Below are 16108 nucleotides of genomic sequence, written 5' to 3'. Positions count from 1 at the left end.
AAGTGGTACTGCGCCATGTTGTGTTACATTATGCTTAAAGACCATGGACTACGCTAGCATGTGTGTCAGAAATTTTTTCATCTGATGGCAGCTCTCCATATGTCACAATCTTTAGCCATTTCCCTTCTTAACCCTCTATCCCAAAGGTCCCCCACACAGGATCTCACCTCAAGTCTTCCTCAGTCTACCTAAACCTCTATTCCAAACGTCCCCCACACAGAATCTCATCTCAAGTCTTCCTCAGTCTACCCCTGGGCATTATTCCCTCTACATTCATAATTGTGGCCCTCCTAAGCCAGTCACCTCTCCCTTTCCTCTCAACTTAACCAAGCTACATCACAAACCTTAACCAGTATGTTCTTTGACTTGATATCTCGATGAGCAATGGCAGGTTTTCCCTGGGTTCCAAAGATTTCTGTGTGAAGATGGAGGAGGCCATTGATGGTAGATAATGCGATGGTGATGAGCTCAGTGTGGTCAAGGGTGTGGGCATTGAGGTGGTCATAAAGGGACCCCCGTGGGTGGTAATGGGTCACTAACCACAGCTGTGTACATGACCCACGTGATGTCATATCAGACCCATAGAACCCAAGGATGTTTTCGTGTCGCAACAGCACTGTGCTAAAAGAATAAAAATTATCAGTCTAAGTGCAGAATAATAGTCATATATATGATTAACTATTCATTTATGAAAATGTTCACTGTACTGCTTCTCCAGGGTATCTTTGTGGGAGACAGCAGTTCAATTACCAGTACCAATTTCTCTTTTCAATACCACATGGTTACTAATGATCTGGTAAAGTTAAGAAATGTGCATTGATAAAAGTAATCCCTTATGAGAATATAATCCTATTTCACTGTACATTTCTGGACACTTATCTATTAATAATTCAGGGCAGAACAAGTGAGTGTTTGACAGGAAATGAACAATATGGGAATAAAAAAAGGGTGGAAAAACAAGTAACACATTGTAATAATAAACCCCATGATGTGAAATAAAACATCCTGAACCTGTACCAGTCATGAATATTATAGTGGGATATCAATTATCTGACATGCCTGAAGAATTGGTCTTCCCAAAGGGTGGGGAAATTTTGCAAATTTTACAACTCTATTAAAACTGACAGTGAAGATGAAATATCAGTGATTAATTTTGGTAACTTCCACAATTAATTATTTTGGGTCATTCTATCATGAGGAACGTTACATTTGGAGACAAGTTGCTGAGTCGCCAGATTTTAATTGCATTCAATCAATATTCAGAGACAAGTTACTGAAGTACTCTCAGGTATGTCTGCAAAAGTATGCAATTTAAACAAATGGTTATTGCATGCTATATTACCAGCACTTCACATCAAATCATACCACAGTTGAATTGTTTATATGTTTTAATCTGGATGTTATATAGCTTTTCAAAAGTTGCGTGAGGAAAGTTACCGCGATGATAGCCTCTCTTGTTGTTTCTATAAGTAATTTCAGTACGTCTGTAATATGACTGGTTCAATCATGGAGTGCTTCATATCAATAATATATCAATAGATAAGGATCATAACCATACCCAGGAAAAATGATTATTCCTAATAACTGTCGTGCTGTTAAGGAAAATGTGACCGTCAAACATCTATCTATCTATTGCCAGATGCCTCAATACCGTTTGGGGTGGCCACAAACAAATCACTTCCAAGTCGCCCTGTCCCCCGCCATTTCACTGCCCTGCTCCCAACTCACACCCCCCTCTCTCATATACCTCTCCACCCCATCCCTCCATCTCATCCTCGGCCTCCCCCTCCCTCTTCCCCCCTCCACCTCACTCACATACACTTTCTTCGTCAGTCTTTCACCCTCCATCCTCTCCACATGGCCAAACCACCTCAGTGTGTTCCTCATAACGCTTCCTATCACATCCACATCAACACCACAATGCTCCTTTATATCCTCATTCGTCAGCCTGTCTCTCCATGTGACTCCACAGGCTCCTCTTAAATAACTCATTTCCACTGCTCTCACTCTTGACTTGTGTCCTTCCAACAACGTCCAAGCTTCACTTCCGTAGGTTAGAGTTGGTATCACAATACTGTCATGTAGTAACTTTTTCACTTCCATGCTCACTTCCCTGTTTCTTATCACTGCTTTCAAAGAACCAGCAACCTTTCTTCCCTGCTGTACCCTTTCAAGCACTTCACCCTCCAAACCTCCATCCTTACTCATCACACTTCCCAAGTACTTAAACGTACTCACATTTTCCAATTCCTCACCATCCAACCTCGCTGTACATTCACTGACTTCACCTCTCTCAAAGATCATCACTTTACTCTTCCCTACATTCACCTTTAGATTCCGTTTCTTATACACTCTCCCAAACTCATCCACCAAGCCTTGCAGCTCCCCTTCGTCTTCACTCAACAACACAGTATCATCTGCAAACAACAGTACAGGGAGTTTCCAAACACTATCCTCTCTCACCAGGGCCACTCCAACATCCACTACCCTACCTTGTACCTCTTTTATTACCCCATCAATGTACAGATTGAACAACCATGGAGACATGACACATCTCTGTTTCAACCAAACTTTCAAAGAGAAAAATTCACTTAGTTTACCATCCACACGCACTGCAGCCTTCGCACCATCGTACATACTCTTCACAGCATTCAGCAACTTCACATCTACTCCATATATTCTTAACACTTTCCAAAATCCTTGTCTATCCACCCTGTCATATGCTTTCTCCAAATCCATGAAAGCCGCATACAACTTCTTTCCCTTCTCTAGAAACTTTTTCACTAAAGATCTAAGGATGAATATCTGATCTACACAACCTCTTCCCTTCCTAAAGCCTCCTTGTTCTTCTCCAACTAATTTCTCTGTTCTTTCTCTAACTCTGTCAATAAGTAGCCTACCATACACTTTTCCTATTATACTAAGAAGACAAATGCCCCTACGATTAGCACACACTTCTTTTTCCCCTTTTCCTTTGTACAAGGGAATAATTATACCTGACTTCCAATCCTCCGGGACTCTACCTTCCTCTCAGGCCAATCTGCACATCTTCCACATCCATTCTACTACTATCTCTCCCCCATACTTCAGCATTTCACCACACACTCCATCAATTCCTGGGGCTTTCCCCGATTTAACTTTCTTCATTGCTTCCACAACTTTTATCCTACTGATTTCTTCATGTCTTCTCACCTCCCTCCTTCTCCCAGTCATTTCCCAGCCACTTATACTCGCATTACTTCCATCCTCTACGTTCAACAATTCCTTAAAGTGTTCTCTCCATCTGCTCATTTTTTCTCCCTTCTCCACTAGTAATCTACCATTTTTATCTTTCACTCCCCTGCTAACTTCACTTCCACCCTGTCTTACTCTTTTCACCTCTTTCCAGAACATTTTCTTACAGTCCCTCCACTTTACACTCAAATTCCTTCCAAATTCCTCATCCACTCTCTTCTTACTCTCTCTCACTAATCTTTTCACCTCTCTCTTTCTTTCTACATATGACTCTCTCTTCCGCCTCTCAACTTCTTTCACGCCCCTGTTTCTCATCCATTCATTGTATGCTTTCTTCTTTTGTGCCACAGCCTGTTTCACCTCTTCAGTCCACCACGCTGTTCCTTGCACCCCCCTCCGTCTTCTCTTCCTTCCACACACCACATCACATGCTGCACATATTTCTTCTGTAAATATCCTACACACACCTTCCACGTCTCCCATCTGCTCCAATTCATATTTGCCTAATCGTTCCTCCACTTCTCTCTTATAATTTGCCTTTTTCTCATCCTCTTGTAACCTTTCCACTCTCCTTGCAACTACTCCTTCCTCTCGTCTTTCCCTTCTTCTATTCCTCCATCTTACTTGAATTCTAATTCTGGCCACCACCAAGTAGTGGTCAGAAAGTCCACTCCCCCAACCTCTATAAACTCTTGCATCCATTACACATCTTCGCATCCTTTCACCCACACACACATAATCAGTCATTGCCTTCCTTTCATTCAGTTCACCACCCACCCTTCTCATCACTCGCCACGTATACCTGTGGATCATTTTATACCTGAAGAGGGTATTGGCTATCACCAACCCCCTCCCGGCACAAATGTCCACTAACGCACTCCCATTCTCATCTATCTCAGCAGGCACACCCCACTCACCAACTATTCCATCCACCTTCACATTCCCAACTTTACCATTCATATCACCAATCAGAAACACTCTCTCATTCCTTCCAAACTTTTCCATGCACACTTCTACATTTGTCCAGAACTCTTCTCTCACTCTTCTAGAACGATCTTGCATTGGCTCATACACACACACACAATCGCCCACATTTGTATTCCAACTTTCAACTTTACCCACACAATCCTTGACCCAACTGATCCATACTGTCTTATGCTCCTCTTCCATCTTTTACTCACAACTATACACACTCCTTCCTTTGCCCTCTCATTCTCACCTACTCCTGCACATATACCCCATCCATACTCCCATTCTCTCACACTTTCTCCTCTCCATTTTGTTTCAGTTATTCCACATACATTCACATTCGCACCCTCAAGCACCTGGACAATCTCTCTCTCTTTCACCTCGTCATTCGCTCCCCTTACATTCCACATTCCGATGACCATGTCTGTCCGGTCCTTGGTCGTCATCGTTTGGTCAGTCCTAGTCCGAGGCTTATTGTTTGTTTTTTTAGTTAGTTGTTTTCCGGGGAGGGGCACTAACCCTCCACCAACCTTTTAGTCGCCTTTTACGACAAGCAGGGATACTAGGGGAGTATTCTTGAAAAACCCCCCTACCCCCAGGAAAAGTGAGAAATGGTACTTCTGCGATTTTTAACGAAATATGATTATAGTCAACTCTTAATATGGTTACAGTAATTGTATGTAACACAAACATACACAAAACATGTACTGATGTGAAATTTACATAATAAACTGACCAGAAAGTGGTTGGTGGGGGTCTCACCATCCACCCACTCAATGTTGTGCTGCTCTCGGGTGCCTGCCCTTTCCTCTCTTTCTTCTTTCCATCTTTCCTCTTCCATCTTTCTTTCCTTCATTCTTTCCTCTTCCTTCTGCGTAAGGGTGACTACACTGAGTGACACGCTAAATGGTTTCCTGTACACCTGGAAACCATTTACTACGCTGGACAGTAACCATATAACCAAACTGTCGCCTACTGGTTTATTGGGCAATTAAGGTGCTCCAACCACACTGTGCCGGTGGAGGTTTATATCCAAGGGGTGGCTGGGAATTACTGATCATGTAATGCCACTCAGGGATGTGTGAAGCTTGTCACTTTCATCTTAAATGCCAGGACCAACTTGCCTAGCCCCGGGCTCCTGATGGGTCAGCACTGGATTACATGATGAATGAATGATTGAACTAATCAGAAGGCAATTCTTGTTTAAGTGACACCACGATATTCAAGTGACATCAACATGACATCAACATAGGCTAGCTGATTGAGGAGGGAAAAGCCACCCTTTTGAATGTATGTACCATTCTTGATACTTGAGCAGTTGGCAAAGCCTGCATAACCATGTCCTCTGCTATCTCATCTGTCTGGATTGTCAGGGAAATGAAACTGAGTGTGACCCACTCTGTTGATATGCCCCCCTTTCTAGGGTAATTAACTTTGATCATGCATTCTACAGGCACTAACTCAATGACTGCAGTCATAATGTTTAGACAACGTTTTGATTGTGAAATGAACCAGCACAGTCATGAACACTAATAAGGGGACAAGGTAGTCTGCCACAAGAGGGCAGGTTAATTGCACACATCCACCCCCCAGCTTCCCCCCCTTACCCCCACAATACCATCGATCTGTTAGGAGGATGGATTGGAGATCTGAGGATTCGCTCTCTCTCATGTCTTGCCACATGTAATATAATTGATTCTACTATCAGATGTATTATTACCCACATACATCCACCTTCAGTTCAATGAAAAGTAATTAAACTGTGGATTTAGCAGATTTCAATAGAATGATCCTGCTCAACTGAATTTTGTTCCAAATATTTACTTGCCTTCTAAACGATATACGCTGTACTAAAATCTAAATAATAGTGACAAGTCATATGACTACTAGCACTAAAAGTTCCACTCCTGCCTTGTCATGCTGGGAGCTTGTTTGTTTGTAATATTTGCCCCGCACTTGATGGGGCACAGGCAAACAAAGAGCCTGTCAGGGAAGTGGCGGAAGATGGCTCTCCGACGAGAGCATAGCTGGGCCGACAACAACTGGTGGCGGAGGCAGCAAAGGCAGGGAAGGTTCCATGAGAATGAGGGTAGGCAAGCACAATGATGGTTGTGGAGGGCAGTGCGGGATGTGCAGAGGTGGACAAAGGCACGGCGCCAGATGAAGGGCGCTGATGAAGAACTGCGGTGGAATACCACCCCACAGCTGCCCTCAACCCCCTTGCCCTTAGTGGAAAAGGGCTGTAAACACTCGCCCAGCCCCGCAGCAAGTGAAAATTGAGGAGGGAGGCCCGGACACGGTCGCAAGGAGGGCAGGCCCTGGTTCAGGTGGGCGGAGGCCTGGCAGGCGGGTCCTAGGCCGTCGCCCTCCAGGTGGAAAGTACAGGCCAACCCTCCTGGTTAGTGCTGGGGGCTGGTCCCGCCGCCGACTGGAGTGGAGGTGTCAACGGGACGGGAGCTGGACTGTGAGTGACATTGGGAGCTACATATCCACCCATCCACTTGCTTACTCAACCCAATCAACACTCACCTTTCCCAGCCACCTGTGTGACCCACCAAGCACACCAATCTCAGCAATCCACCTTGCCCACCCACGAATGCCACCCACCAAGCTCATTTAACAGCACCACTTAACACATCCACCCACTCACCTACCTACAATGAACCCATCCACCCACCCAACCCGCAAACCAAACCATCCACGCAAAGCACCCCAGCCACACAATCTTCTCAGCCACCCTTGCGACCTCCTGTGTCACCACAAACCCTGGCGACCCATACATTCCGACGACCTATCTTGCCCACCAACCACGGTCACTCACAAATGCCACCCACCCTGCTCGCCCAACAATGCCATCCATCACATCAACCCACTCAACCCTCCCACCATACCCGCCCATCTCTCCCTGAATTCAGTGAAACTGCAGTGATTTCTTGTTTAAAGCTGTGTGTGAGAATGTTACATCTTTTTCTGGCAACATTCCTCATGCTATGCATGTAATGTGTGACGGAGCATATGGCTTACTGTACCAGAGTCTCTTACATGATATCACAGGGCTATATTAGAGATGTACTAGGATGCTTATTTATAATATAAAGTTATGTTAGTTTCCTCCAATTTGTAAGCTGTGTATGGGAAAAATGTAAAAAAAAAAACGTTACACACGTTACTCCTGATGTATTTCCACTTCAAGGTCGTGCCACGGCCTGACTGCAAAATGTATGTAAACAATTGTAGTGACAATTACAGCTCAAACAGATGCTACTTCAGTAAAAGCCAATGACAGCATCCAAACAAATACATATTTGGGTCAATGATGAAAAGAAAATCACTAATATCAGCAAGAATTTTCCTTCAGTGACATTTTTTAATGCCTTGCTCTCAGTGGACAGTTTAGAAACTTTTTCTGTCCAGATTCATCAAATTCAATGTTTAAGCTTTAAAATTATATATAATTTATAAAGTTTTGATCAATTCTGACACTGACACTAAAGGTTGACATTTGCATGGAAAGACCCTTTTCCAAAATTTTCTACTTTTTTCAGCTAAATCACTCTTTAACCCTAAATTCCAGGTAAGATGACTAAATCTCACCTGTATATTTCTGTCTCCCTGGCCCAAGATGCTTCATCACGTGAAAAAAATATCTTGACAGCAACTTTCTCCCCCTGCCAGACACCACACCACACTTCACCATATCGACCCTGTGTATACCATAAATACAAAACATTAGTACAGAATAAAGAAAACCAATCTCCAACATGAGTAACATTGCTAATAATCTTTTGTCTACCAATCAATTTTGTACTGAACAATCTTGATACAGTGAAATATCTCGTTAAAAGCATGTTAAATCTTACCTTCCCAATTACCTCTGCCAGCCATATCTGTTTGGCAAGAGTTCGCTGAATAAGTAATGGAAGTCCTGATCCACTACCTGAGGTAATGGAGTCATTGAAAATTTCCTGTGAAAGAGAATTCAGATTCATTAATCTGGATGAAGTCTTACATATGATTCATAGTGCAATGCTGAGTTAGTGCATGCAATTGGAAATAATATGACATGCAAATATATCTGCAAATCAGAGGACAAACACGAAGAAAAACAGTATCTTACAGAAATCAAAGAGAATTCAAACCAGCCACGTGTCACTCTGTCAACTTAAGCGTAGTACAGCTCTGAGCACTGTGTTGTTATTGTGCTACTACAGTCTGCTTGATCGAGAAGACCCTTCAACCACAGGCAGGCAACTGCCCCTGCAGGGCCATCCCGTGCATTTAACCACTGTTTTGTTGCGGATGACAGTGCCTTTCCACAACAAGACACGGGGATTGGTGGGGAGGTTTGGCTCCTGGGTGGATGACGTATTTGCATCTCCACACAGTTAACAGGGGCACAGCAATAAGCTCCACAAATTTCTGTTATTTGGTTATATGGTTACCACCCGGCATTGTAAATGGATTCCTTGTTACTGGAAACCATTTGGCTTGTCACTCACTGTAGAGCCACCTGAAATTGAAAGATGAGTACTGTACCTGTAATGAACAGTGACAGGAAGAATGGGAAAAAAAGGGAAAGGAGGAGGAGAGATACAATGTGACAAAGTAATATGTCCTATTCCCTACCACCTGAACTGCTGCTGTTAGAGTAAAAAGGAGTACATAGGAAGTACAGGTAACAGCAGGCCTACTGGTCCATAATGAGTACATCTGGACATCACAAACATGTGATGTGACATAATAAGAATAGGGTTGATTAAAAGATTGAAAATTATAAAATTATATGTGCTGTATTAAGCTCCCTCTCATCTTTTTTAACAAAATAACTGCAGTCAGCATGAGTTATGCAGCCAGAGCAAGTATCTGGTTCAGGGAAGATGCACACCCCTGCCCTGCATAGTCCTAGGTCACCCTTGGGCAAGTTGAAGCACCTGACAGCCCACCAAAAAAGTAGTAAAGGATGGTCACCATCATCTACAGAGGTACAACCATGGAAGGATGTGGGAGCCAAGACCTAGTAACTGGCCTTCCACAACACTCCCACGTCAGGAACTCAACCCCATTTACAAAGTAGTCATAGTCTGGGCTGAGACCACTACTCTCATACATCTTTACACAGGCAGCCCTCTTGAGGACTATGCCTCCTCCATTTTCCCTCCACCTCACCATGTGGAAGGACCCTATTTCACCCCTGGCATGTCGCTGTCTGCCACAGGAAGGCAGCTGCTTGCCAGTGGTCGATAGATCTGCTCAGCCAGACAGACCAAGGTAGAGCAACAACAACAACAACTGTAGTCAGCAGTAATTTAAACATCATATGGCTTTGATTATCTACTCACTCTTAGTCAGGGACACATTGTGATTGCTCTGCCTTTTTTTTACTTCAGAACCACTCTTCAAGTCCTGCTCCTTCTTAATTATGAAAATACTCAGCTGAACTCTAAAAAGATATGTTCCACATAAATACTTTAAGACACTAATGAGGGTCTATCAAATTATCAAATTATATGATGCCATGCTTCCTCTCATGGAGTAAATATACTGTGGTTGGCCATGGTTCATCTAGCATTTTTTTATGGACTGGGAACTAAATCAAGTGACAAAAGCTGTTATTATAATTACTTCCTAATAGTTGCTGGAAACTATCAAAAAAATACATATATTATTATAATATCCCTAAGTGGGAAATTATGTTGGGATGATGCTGATGACAAAGTAATAAGATTTGTGACTATGTGAGTCTCAGATTGGACTTTGACTCTACCTGTTTCTTTTTTACCCTAGTATAATGATGAAGCAGTTAGTCACCATGCTTGCAGCCACTTTTTACTCTCATGATAGTAGTATACCTCCCAGAGGCAGTGCTAGACAACCACCAACTACCCTGAAAGGTACAATGTAGAATTATGCTGATATGGTTAGTACATGCTATCTTCCTCAACAGGAAACTGGGACATAATAATCACTTGAAGCATCAATGAATTCTACTGCCTCATCATTTACTTCAGTTATAGATGGGAACGCTCACCATCCACTCATTCGATGTACTGCTGCTTTGGGTGTCTGCCCTTTTCTCTCTTCCATCCTTCCTCTTCTTTCTTTCCTCTTCCTTCTGCCTTTGGGTGACTGTATACTCCCTCTTCTGTTTTTCTTTCCTCTTCCTTCTGCCTATTGGTGACGCTACACTGAGTGACAAGCCAAATGGTATCCTATACACCAGGAAACCATTTACTACACTGGGTGCTAACCATATAACCAAATAATGGCGCCTGGTGGTTTAGTGGGTAATAAAGATGCTCCAATCGGGTTGAGCCTGTGTAGGTTTATATCCAAGGGATGGTTGGGGTTTATTGCTCACTTAATGCCACTCAGGGATGAGTGAGGCTGGTCACTCTCATCTTAAATGTCAGGACCAACTTGCCTAGCCATGGGTTCCTATGCTCCTCATGGGGCGGCATAGGATTGGATGATGGATGGATGGATGGATGATACCAAGAAATACCCAAGGGGACACTGAACTCCCCCTCCTGGGGAAAAAAAAAAGAAAAAAAAAAAAGTTTTTCTATTTTCCATGAAGCAGGGTCAGATGGAATTACAGTATATGTTAGCATTCCTCCACACTGCTCTGCTCTGTGCCAGCTCTTTTGTAGTGTATCTACATCTGAGGTTTGTGCATACCACTACAGTAGTTGTCACTGACTAGAGATGACTACAATACTAGGAGCATGGTATATGTACCCGCAATGTAGAATCGCCTGCTGCAGTGACTCTCAGTTCATCTCGGTAATAATTTGGTGTGATAGCTGATGCTGCCACAGCAGCTGCATACTGTCGGATACGTCGGTTATAGGAGCGCCGCAGCAGCAAAACCACCAGGCCTGCCACAGCCACCACCACCAGAATGGGCACTACGTAGATCAGTATCACTCGACCCGTACCATAATTACCATCAGCTAGAAGAAAGATAAAAACAGTACGTCCTTGTTATATGTCAATGATGTACAGTATTTTAAAATATCAAAACTTTTCACTAATAACTCGTACTGTAAACTGGGAGATACTAAGTCCTTGTTCTATATCAATGATGTATTTTAAAATATCAGAAGTTTTTATTTTTAACTCATTCAGTAAACTGGGAGAAACTGACAGTTTAGTGTCCTTCATCTGCTCACTTGATGCAGTGCCACCCTCTAGTGACTCAACACGGAGTGACAATTAAAATGGTTTCCTGTCACCCATGAAACTATTCACTATGGGGTAGTAACCACAGAAACAAATGACACCTGGTGGTCCAGTGGGTGTTGAACCAAATGACACCTACTGGTCTAGTGGGTACAGAACCAAATGATGCCTTGTGGTCTATCAGGTACAGAAACAAATGATACCTGGTGGTCTAGTGGGTATAGAACTAAATGACACCTGGTGGTCTAATGGGTATAGAACTAAATGACACCTGGTTGTCTAATGGGTATTGAACCAAATGATGCCTGGTGGTCTAGTTGGCACAGAATCAGATGGTGCCTGGTGGTCTAGTGGGTACAGAACCAAATGATGCCTTGTGATCTCGTGGGTACTGTATAAACCAAATGATTCTTGGTGGTCAAGTGGGTACAGAACTAAATGATGACTGGTGGTCTTGTGAGTTGTTGCTGTCGCTGTTCAATCCCAGTCTGTCTGATCAAGCTAACCCACTGACTGCAAGTAAGCAACCACTCCTATGGGGTTGTCCCACAGGTTCCCTACACTGTTGATGTTGTGTCTGCAGCTTAGTAATGGATGTGCTGTGCAGTGCTCCATTACGTATGCAGTAATGGATGTGCTGTGCAGTGCTCCATTACATATGCAGTAATGGATGTGCTGTGCAGTGCTCCATTACGTATGCAGTAATGGATGTGCTGTGCAGTGCTCCATTACGTATGCTATATTGTGTGGGCCTATTCTACAAGATGGGCATGTCATTTGTGATTCCACACATCCTAAATCTTAGCTGGTACCTGAAGAGGGCTGGGTGGTGTCTTGTTTCAAGTCTACCTTGGTGAACTTGATCATCTCTATTTAAAGACACCTCAGAATGGTGGATGTCAAGGGGGACCTAGTAGTATGGTGCTGTGATTGCGATGTTCTATTGCCTTGCACGTGAAGTACTAGTGTCAGTATGTCTGGGGGTGGGATACTGCTGTAGCGCATTTGATAATGCTTGTGTGGTGACTGTTTTATGTGCCCATGTGTGTTGTGTCTCCCTGTTATGTAGTAAAAGGGGTGTTGTGTATTGGCATAGGTCACTTTCCTAAAACTGATAGGGAGGACCCCCGCTGGGGGTAGGGGGGGTTTGAAGAATACTCCCCCAGTATCCCTGCTTGCCGTATGAGGCAACTAAAAGGGTTGGTGGTGGGTTAGTGTCCCACCCCGTAAAAAGAACTAACTAAACAAGCGAATAAAGCGCCTTGGATCAGGACAGACCATACGCTGATGACTAAGGAACGGACAAAGGACATTCTTAGGGTGGGGACGTGGAATGTAAGAGGAGTGAATGACGAAGTGAAAGAGAGATCGTGCAGGTGCTTGAGGATGCAAGAGTAGATATATGTGGATTGACTGAAACTAAATGGAAAGGTGAAAGGGTGAGAGAATGGGAATACAGTTTAGGGATATGTGCAAGAGTTAATGAGAATGAGAGAGCAAGAGAGGGACTATGTCTGATGATAAGCAAGAAGTGGAAGGAGAATATAAGAGAGTATGGAACAGTGGTTGCAAGGATTGTATGGGTATGGATAAAAGTAGGTATACAAGCGTGGGCGATTGTGTGTGCGTATGCGCCGACAGAGGACTGAGTGGGAAGAGTGAAAGACGAGTTTTGGGCGAGTGTAGCAGCATGTATGGACAAGTCTGAGAGGAGTGAGAGAGCATTTTTTATTGGAGACATGAATGGCAAAGTCAGGAATGTACAAGTGGTTGGAGTGGTTGGTCAGTGGGGTGTGCCAGCCTAAGTAGATGGGAATGGTAGTGCTTTGCTGGACATCTGTGCTGGTAAGGGGTTAGCAATAGCTAACGCCTACTTTTGGCATACGATGATCCACAGGTATACATGGAGGGTTATGAGGAGGATGGATGGTGAACCTGTTGAACGAAAAGCAATGATAGACTATATGTGTGTGGATGAGCGAATGAGAAGCCAAGTGGTGGATGCAAGAGGGTGGAGAGGGTGGGGGAATGGAATTTCGGACCATCACTTAGTGATGGCCAAGGTAAGGTTGCAAAGAAAATGGCTGAAGAGATGAAGGGAAGACAGGAGGAAACAGCTCCTGTGAGAAGAGTGGAGAAATTGTAAGACAGTGAGAGAATGGCAGAGTATAAGAGCATAGTGGAAGAAGAATTGGGAGAGTATGAGTTAGAGCAGATGGAAGGGGTGGAAGACGTATGAGATATTCATGAAAAAGATAGGTGCAGCGTGTGAGTTGGTTTGTGGAGTGAGGAGGAGATGCAGGGATGTGCAAGGGACAGCATGGTGGAATGATGAGGTGAAACAAGTTGTGGAACAAAAGAAGGCTTATAGTGAATGGCTAGCGAGTAGAGGTAGGGGAGATGCTGGGAGAGAGAAGAGAGAGATATATGTGAACAGGAGAAGGGAGAGGAAGAGATTGGTGAAGGAGAGTAAGAAGAAAGTGGATGAAGAATTTGGGAGGAATCTGAGTGTGAAATGGAGGGAGAGTAAGAAATTATTTTGGAAGGAGGTAAAGAAAGTAAGGCAGTGTGAAAGGGGAAATAGTAGAGGAGTGAAAGATAGGAATAATAGATTGTTGGTGGAGAAGAAAGAGAAATTGAGGAGATGGAAGGAGCACTTTGAGGATTTGTTGAATGTAGAGAGTGAGAGCAGAGCGAGTATAAGTGGTTTGGGAATGGCTGGGAGAAGGAGAGATGAGAGGAAGGAGGAAGAGATCAGTAGGGCGGAAATAGTGGAAGCAATGAAGAAGATCAAGATGGGAAAGGCCCCAGGAACTGATGGAGTGTGTGGTGAAATGCTGAGGTATGGGGGTGAGATTGTAGTGGAGTAGATATGGAAGTTATGTAGATTGGCCTGGGAAGAGGGAAGGGTTCTGGAGGACTGGAAATCAGGTATAATTGTTCCTTTATACAAGGGAAAAGGGGAGAGAGAGGTATGTGATAACCATAGGGGTATTTTGCCTTCTTAGTGTGACTGGTAAAATATATGGTAGAATACTCATTGACGGGGTTAGGCATATAACAGAGAAGCTAGTTGGAGAAGAACAAGGTGGATTTAGGAAGGGAAAAGGGTGTGTAGATCATATATTTGTTCTAAGATGTTTAGTGGAGAAGTATCTAGAGAAGGGAAAGTGTATGCTGCATTAATGGACTTGGAGAAAGCTTATGACAGAATAGATAGACAAGGTATGTGGAAGGTATTGAGAATATATGGAGTGGAGGGGAAATTGTTGAGTGCTATGAAGAGTATGTACAAAGGAGCTAGGGCTACAGTGCGAGTGGATGGTGAGCTGAGTGAGTTCTTTGATCTCAATGTGGGACTGAAACAGGGTTGTGTGATGTCTCCATGACTATTTAATATATACATGGATGGCGCTGTAAAGGAGGTGCAAGGTAGGGCAGTGGATGTGTGGATGGCTCTAATGAATGAGGGTGAGATTTGGAAGATTCCGGTGTTGCTGTTTGCTGATGATACAGTATTATTGAGTGAAGATGAATGGGAGTTGCAAGGTTTGGTGAACGAATTTGGGACAGTGTGTAGTAAGTGGAATCTGAAAGTTAATGTAAACAAGAGTAAAGTTATGGTGTTTGAGAGGAATGAAGTCACAGAATGCACGGTGAGGTTGGATGGCGAGGATATGGAGAATGTGAGTGCATTCAAGTGCCTGGGTAGTGTGATGAGTAAGGATAGAACCTTGGGGGATGAAGTGCATGAAAGGGTACAGCAGGGAAGGAAGGTTGTTGGTTCACTGAAAGCAGTGATGAGAAATAGGGAGGTGAATATGGAATTTAAGAAGTCACTGCAGGATAGTATTGTGATCCCTACCCTGACGTATGGAAGTGAGGAATGGACCTTGCAAGAGGGGAACAAGTCAAGAGTGAGAGCAGTGGAAATGATATATTCGAGAGAAGCATGTGGAGTGACATGGAGGGTCTGGTTGACGAATGAAGAAGTGAAAGAACATTGTGGGGTGGATGTGGATGTGGTTGAGAAGATTAGGAGAAATACACTGAGGTGGTTTGGATATGTGGAGAGAATGTAGAATGAAAGACTGACTAAGAGTGTGTATGTAGGTGAGGTGGAGGGAGGGGAAGACCGAGGATAAGGTGGAGGGATGGAGTTGAGAGGTATATGAGGAAGGGGGGGGTGAGTTGGGGGGAGGGTAGTCAAATGGTGGCTGACAGAGCGACTTGGAGGCGTTTTGTCAGCAGCCACCCTTTGCGGGATTAGGGCATCAGGCTAAAGATAGATAGATAGAAATGGGCTGTGGGAGCAGTTTTGGAGCAGCCACTGGTGATAGGATGTTGTTCTGTATGATTTGTAAGGTGTTGTAGTGGGCATTAGATAGGATGGGAGCCCATATGGGGGAGGGATAAGACATCACTGATCTGATGTACTGTTTGCAGAGTAAGGCAAGTGCTTCTTTTTGTTCCTCAAATTCTGGTCATGTAGTTGCCCTAAATACACTGAATATGGGGGTACACCATATCTTGATGTCTTATACATGGTCCTTGAAGGTGAGTGCAGTGTCATGTATCACTCCAAGGATCTAAGTATAGGGTGTGTGGCACATGTACTGGTACATTGTTAAGTGTGATTTGGGAAAAGTATCGGTATTCAAGTTTACAGCTGGTGATGACTGTGGTGGTGGATTTGGCCTGTTGTCCTTGACCCATGTTTGAA

At 43.8% G+C, this 16108-nt stretch overlaps 1 protein-coding gene across 1 annotated transcript in view; it reads right to left on the bottom strand.

Annotated features, from left to right (window-relative positions):
• The window catches only part of sax (type I BMP receptor saxophone), a 62305-nt gene that overhangs the window by 19439 nt on the left and 26758 nt on the right, over positions 1-16108 (bottom strand). The window contains exons 3-6 of the mRNA XM_080278804.1: positions 10942-11156; positions 8064-8168; positions 7798-7907; positions 345-621 (exon numbers count right to left, since the gene is read on the bottom strand). Of these exons, the coding sequence (XP_080134930.1) occupies positions 345-621; positions 7798-7907; positions 8064-8168; positions 10942-11156 (707 nt within the window). The remainder of the gene's footprint in view (positions 1-344; positions 622-7797; positions 7908-8063; positions 8169-10941; positions 11157-16108) is intronic.

The sequence above is a fragment of the Coenobita brevimanus genome, chromosome 75 (genome assembly GCF_032717465.1).
Source record: "Coenobita brevimanus isolate Jiangsu-jjx chromosome 75, ASM3271746v2, whole genome shotgun sequence".
NCBI lineage: Eukaryota > Metazoa > Arthropoda > Malacostraca > Decapoda > Coenobitidae > Coenobita > Coenobita brevimanus.
Note: the sequence above shows the minus strand (reverse complement) of the source record. Positions and strands in the feature narration are given on the sequence as shown.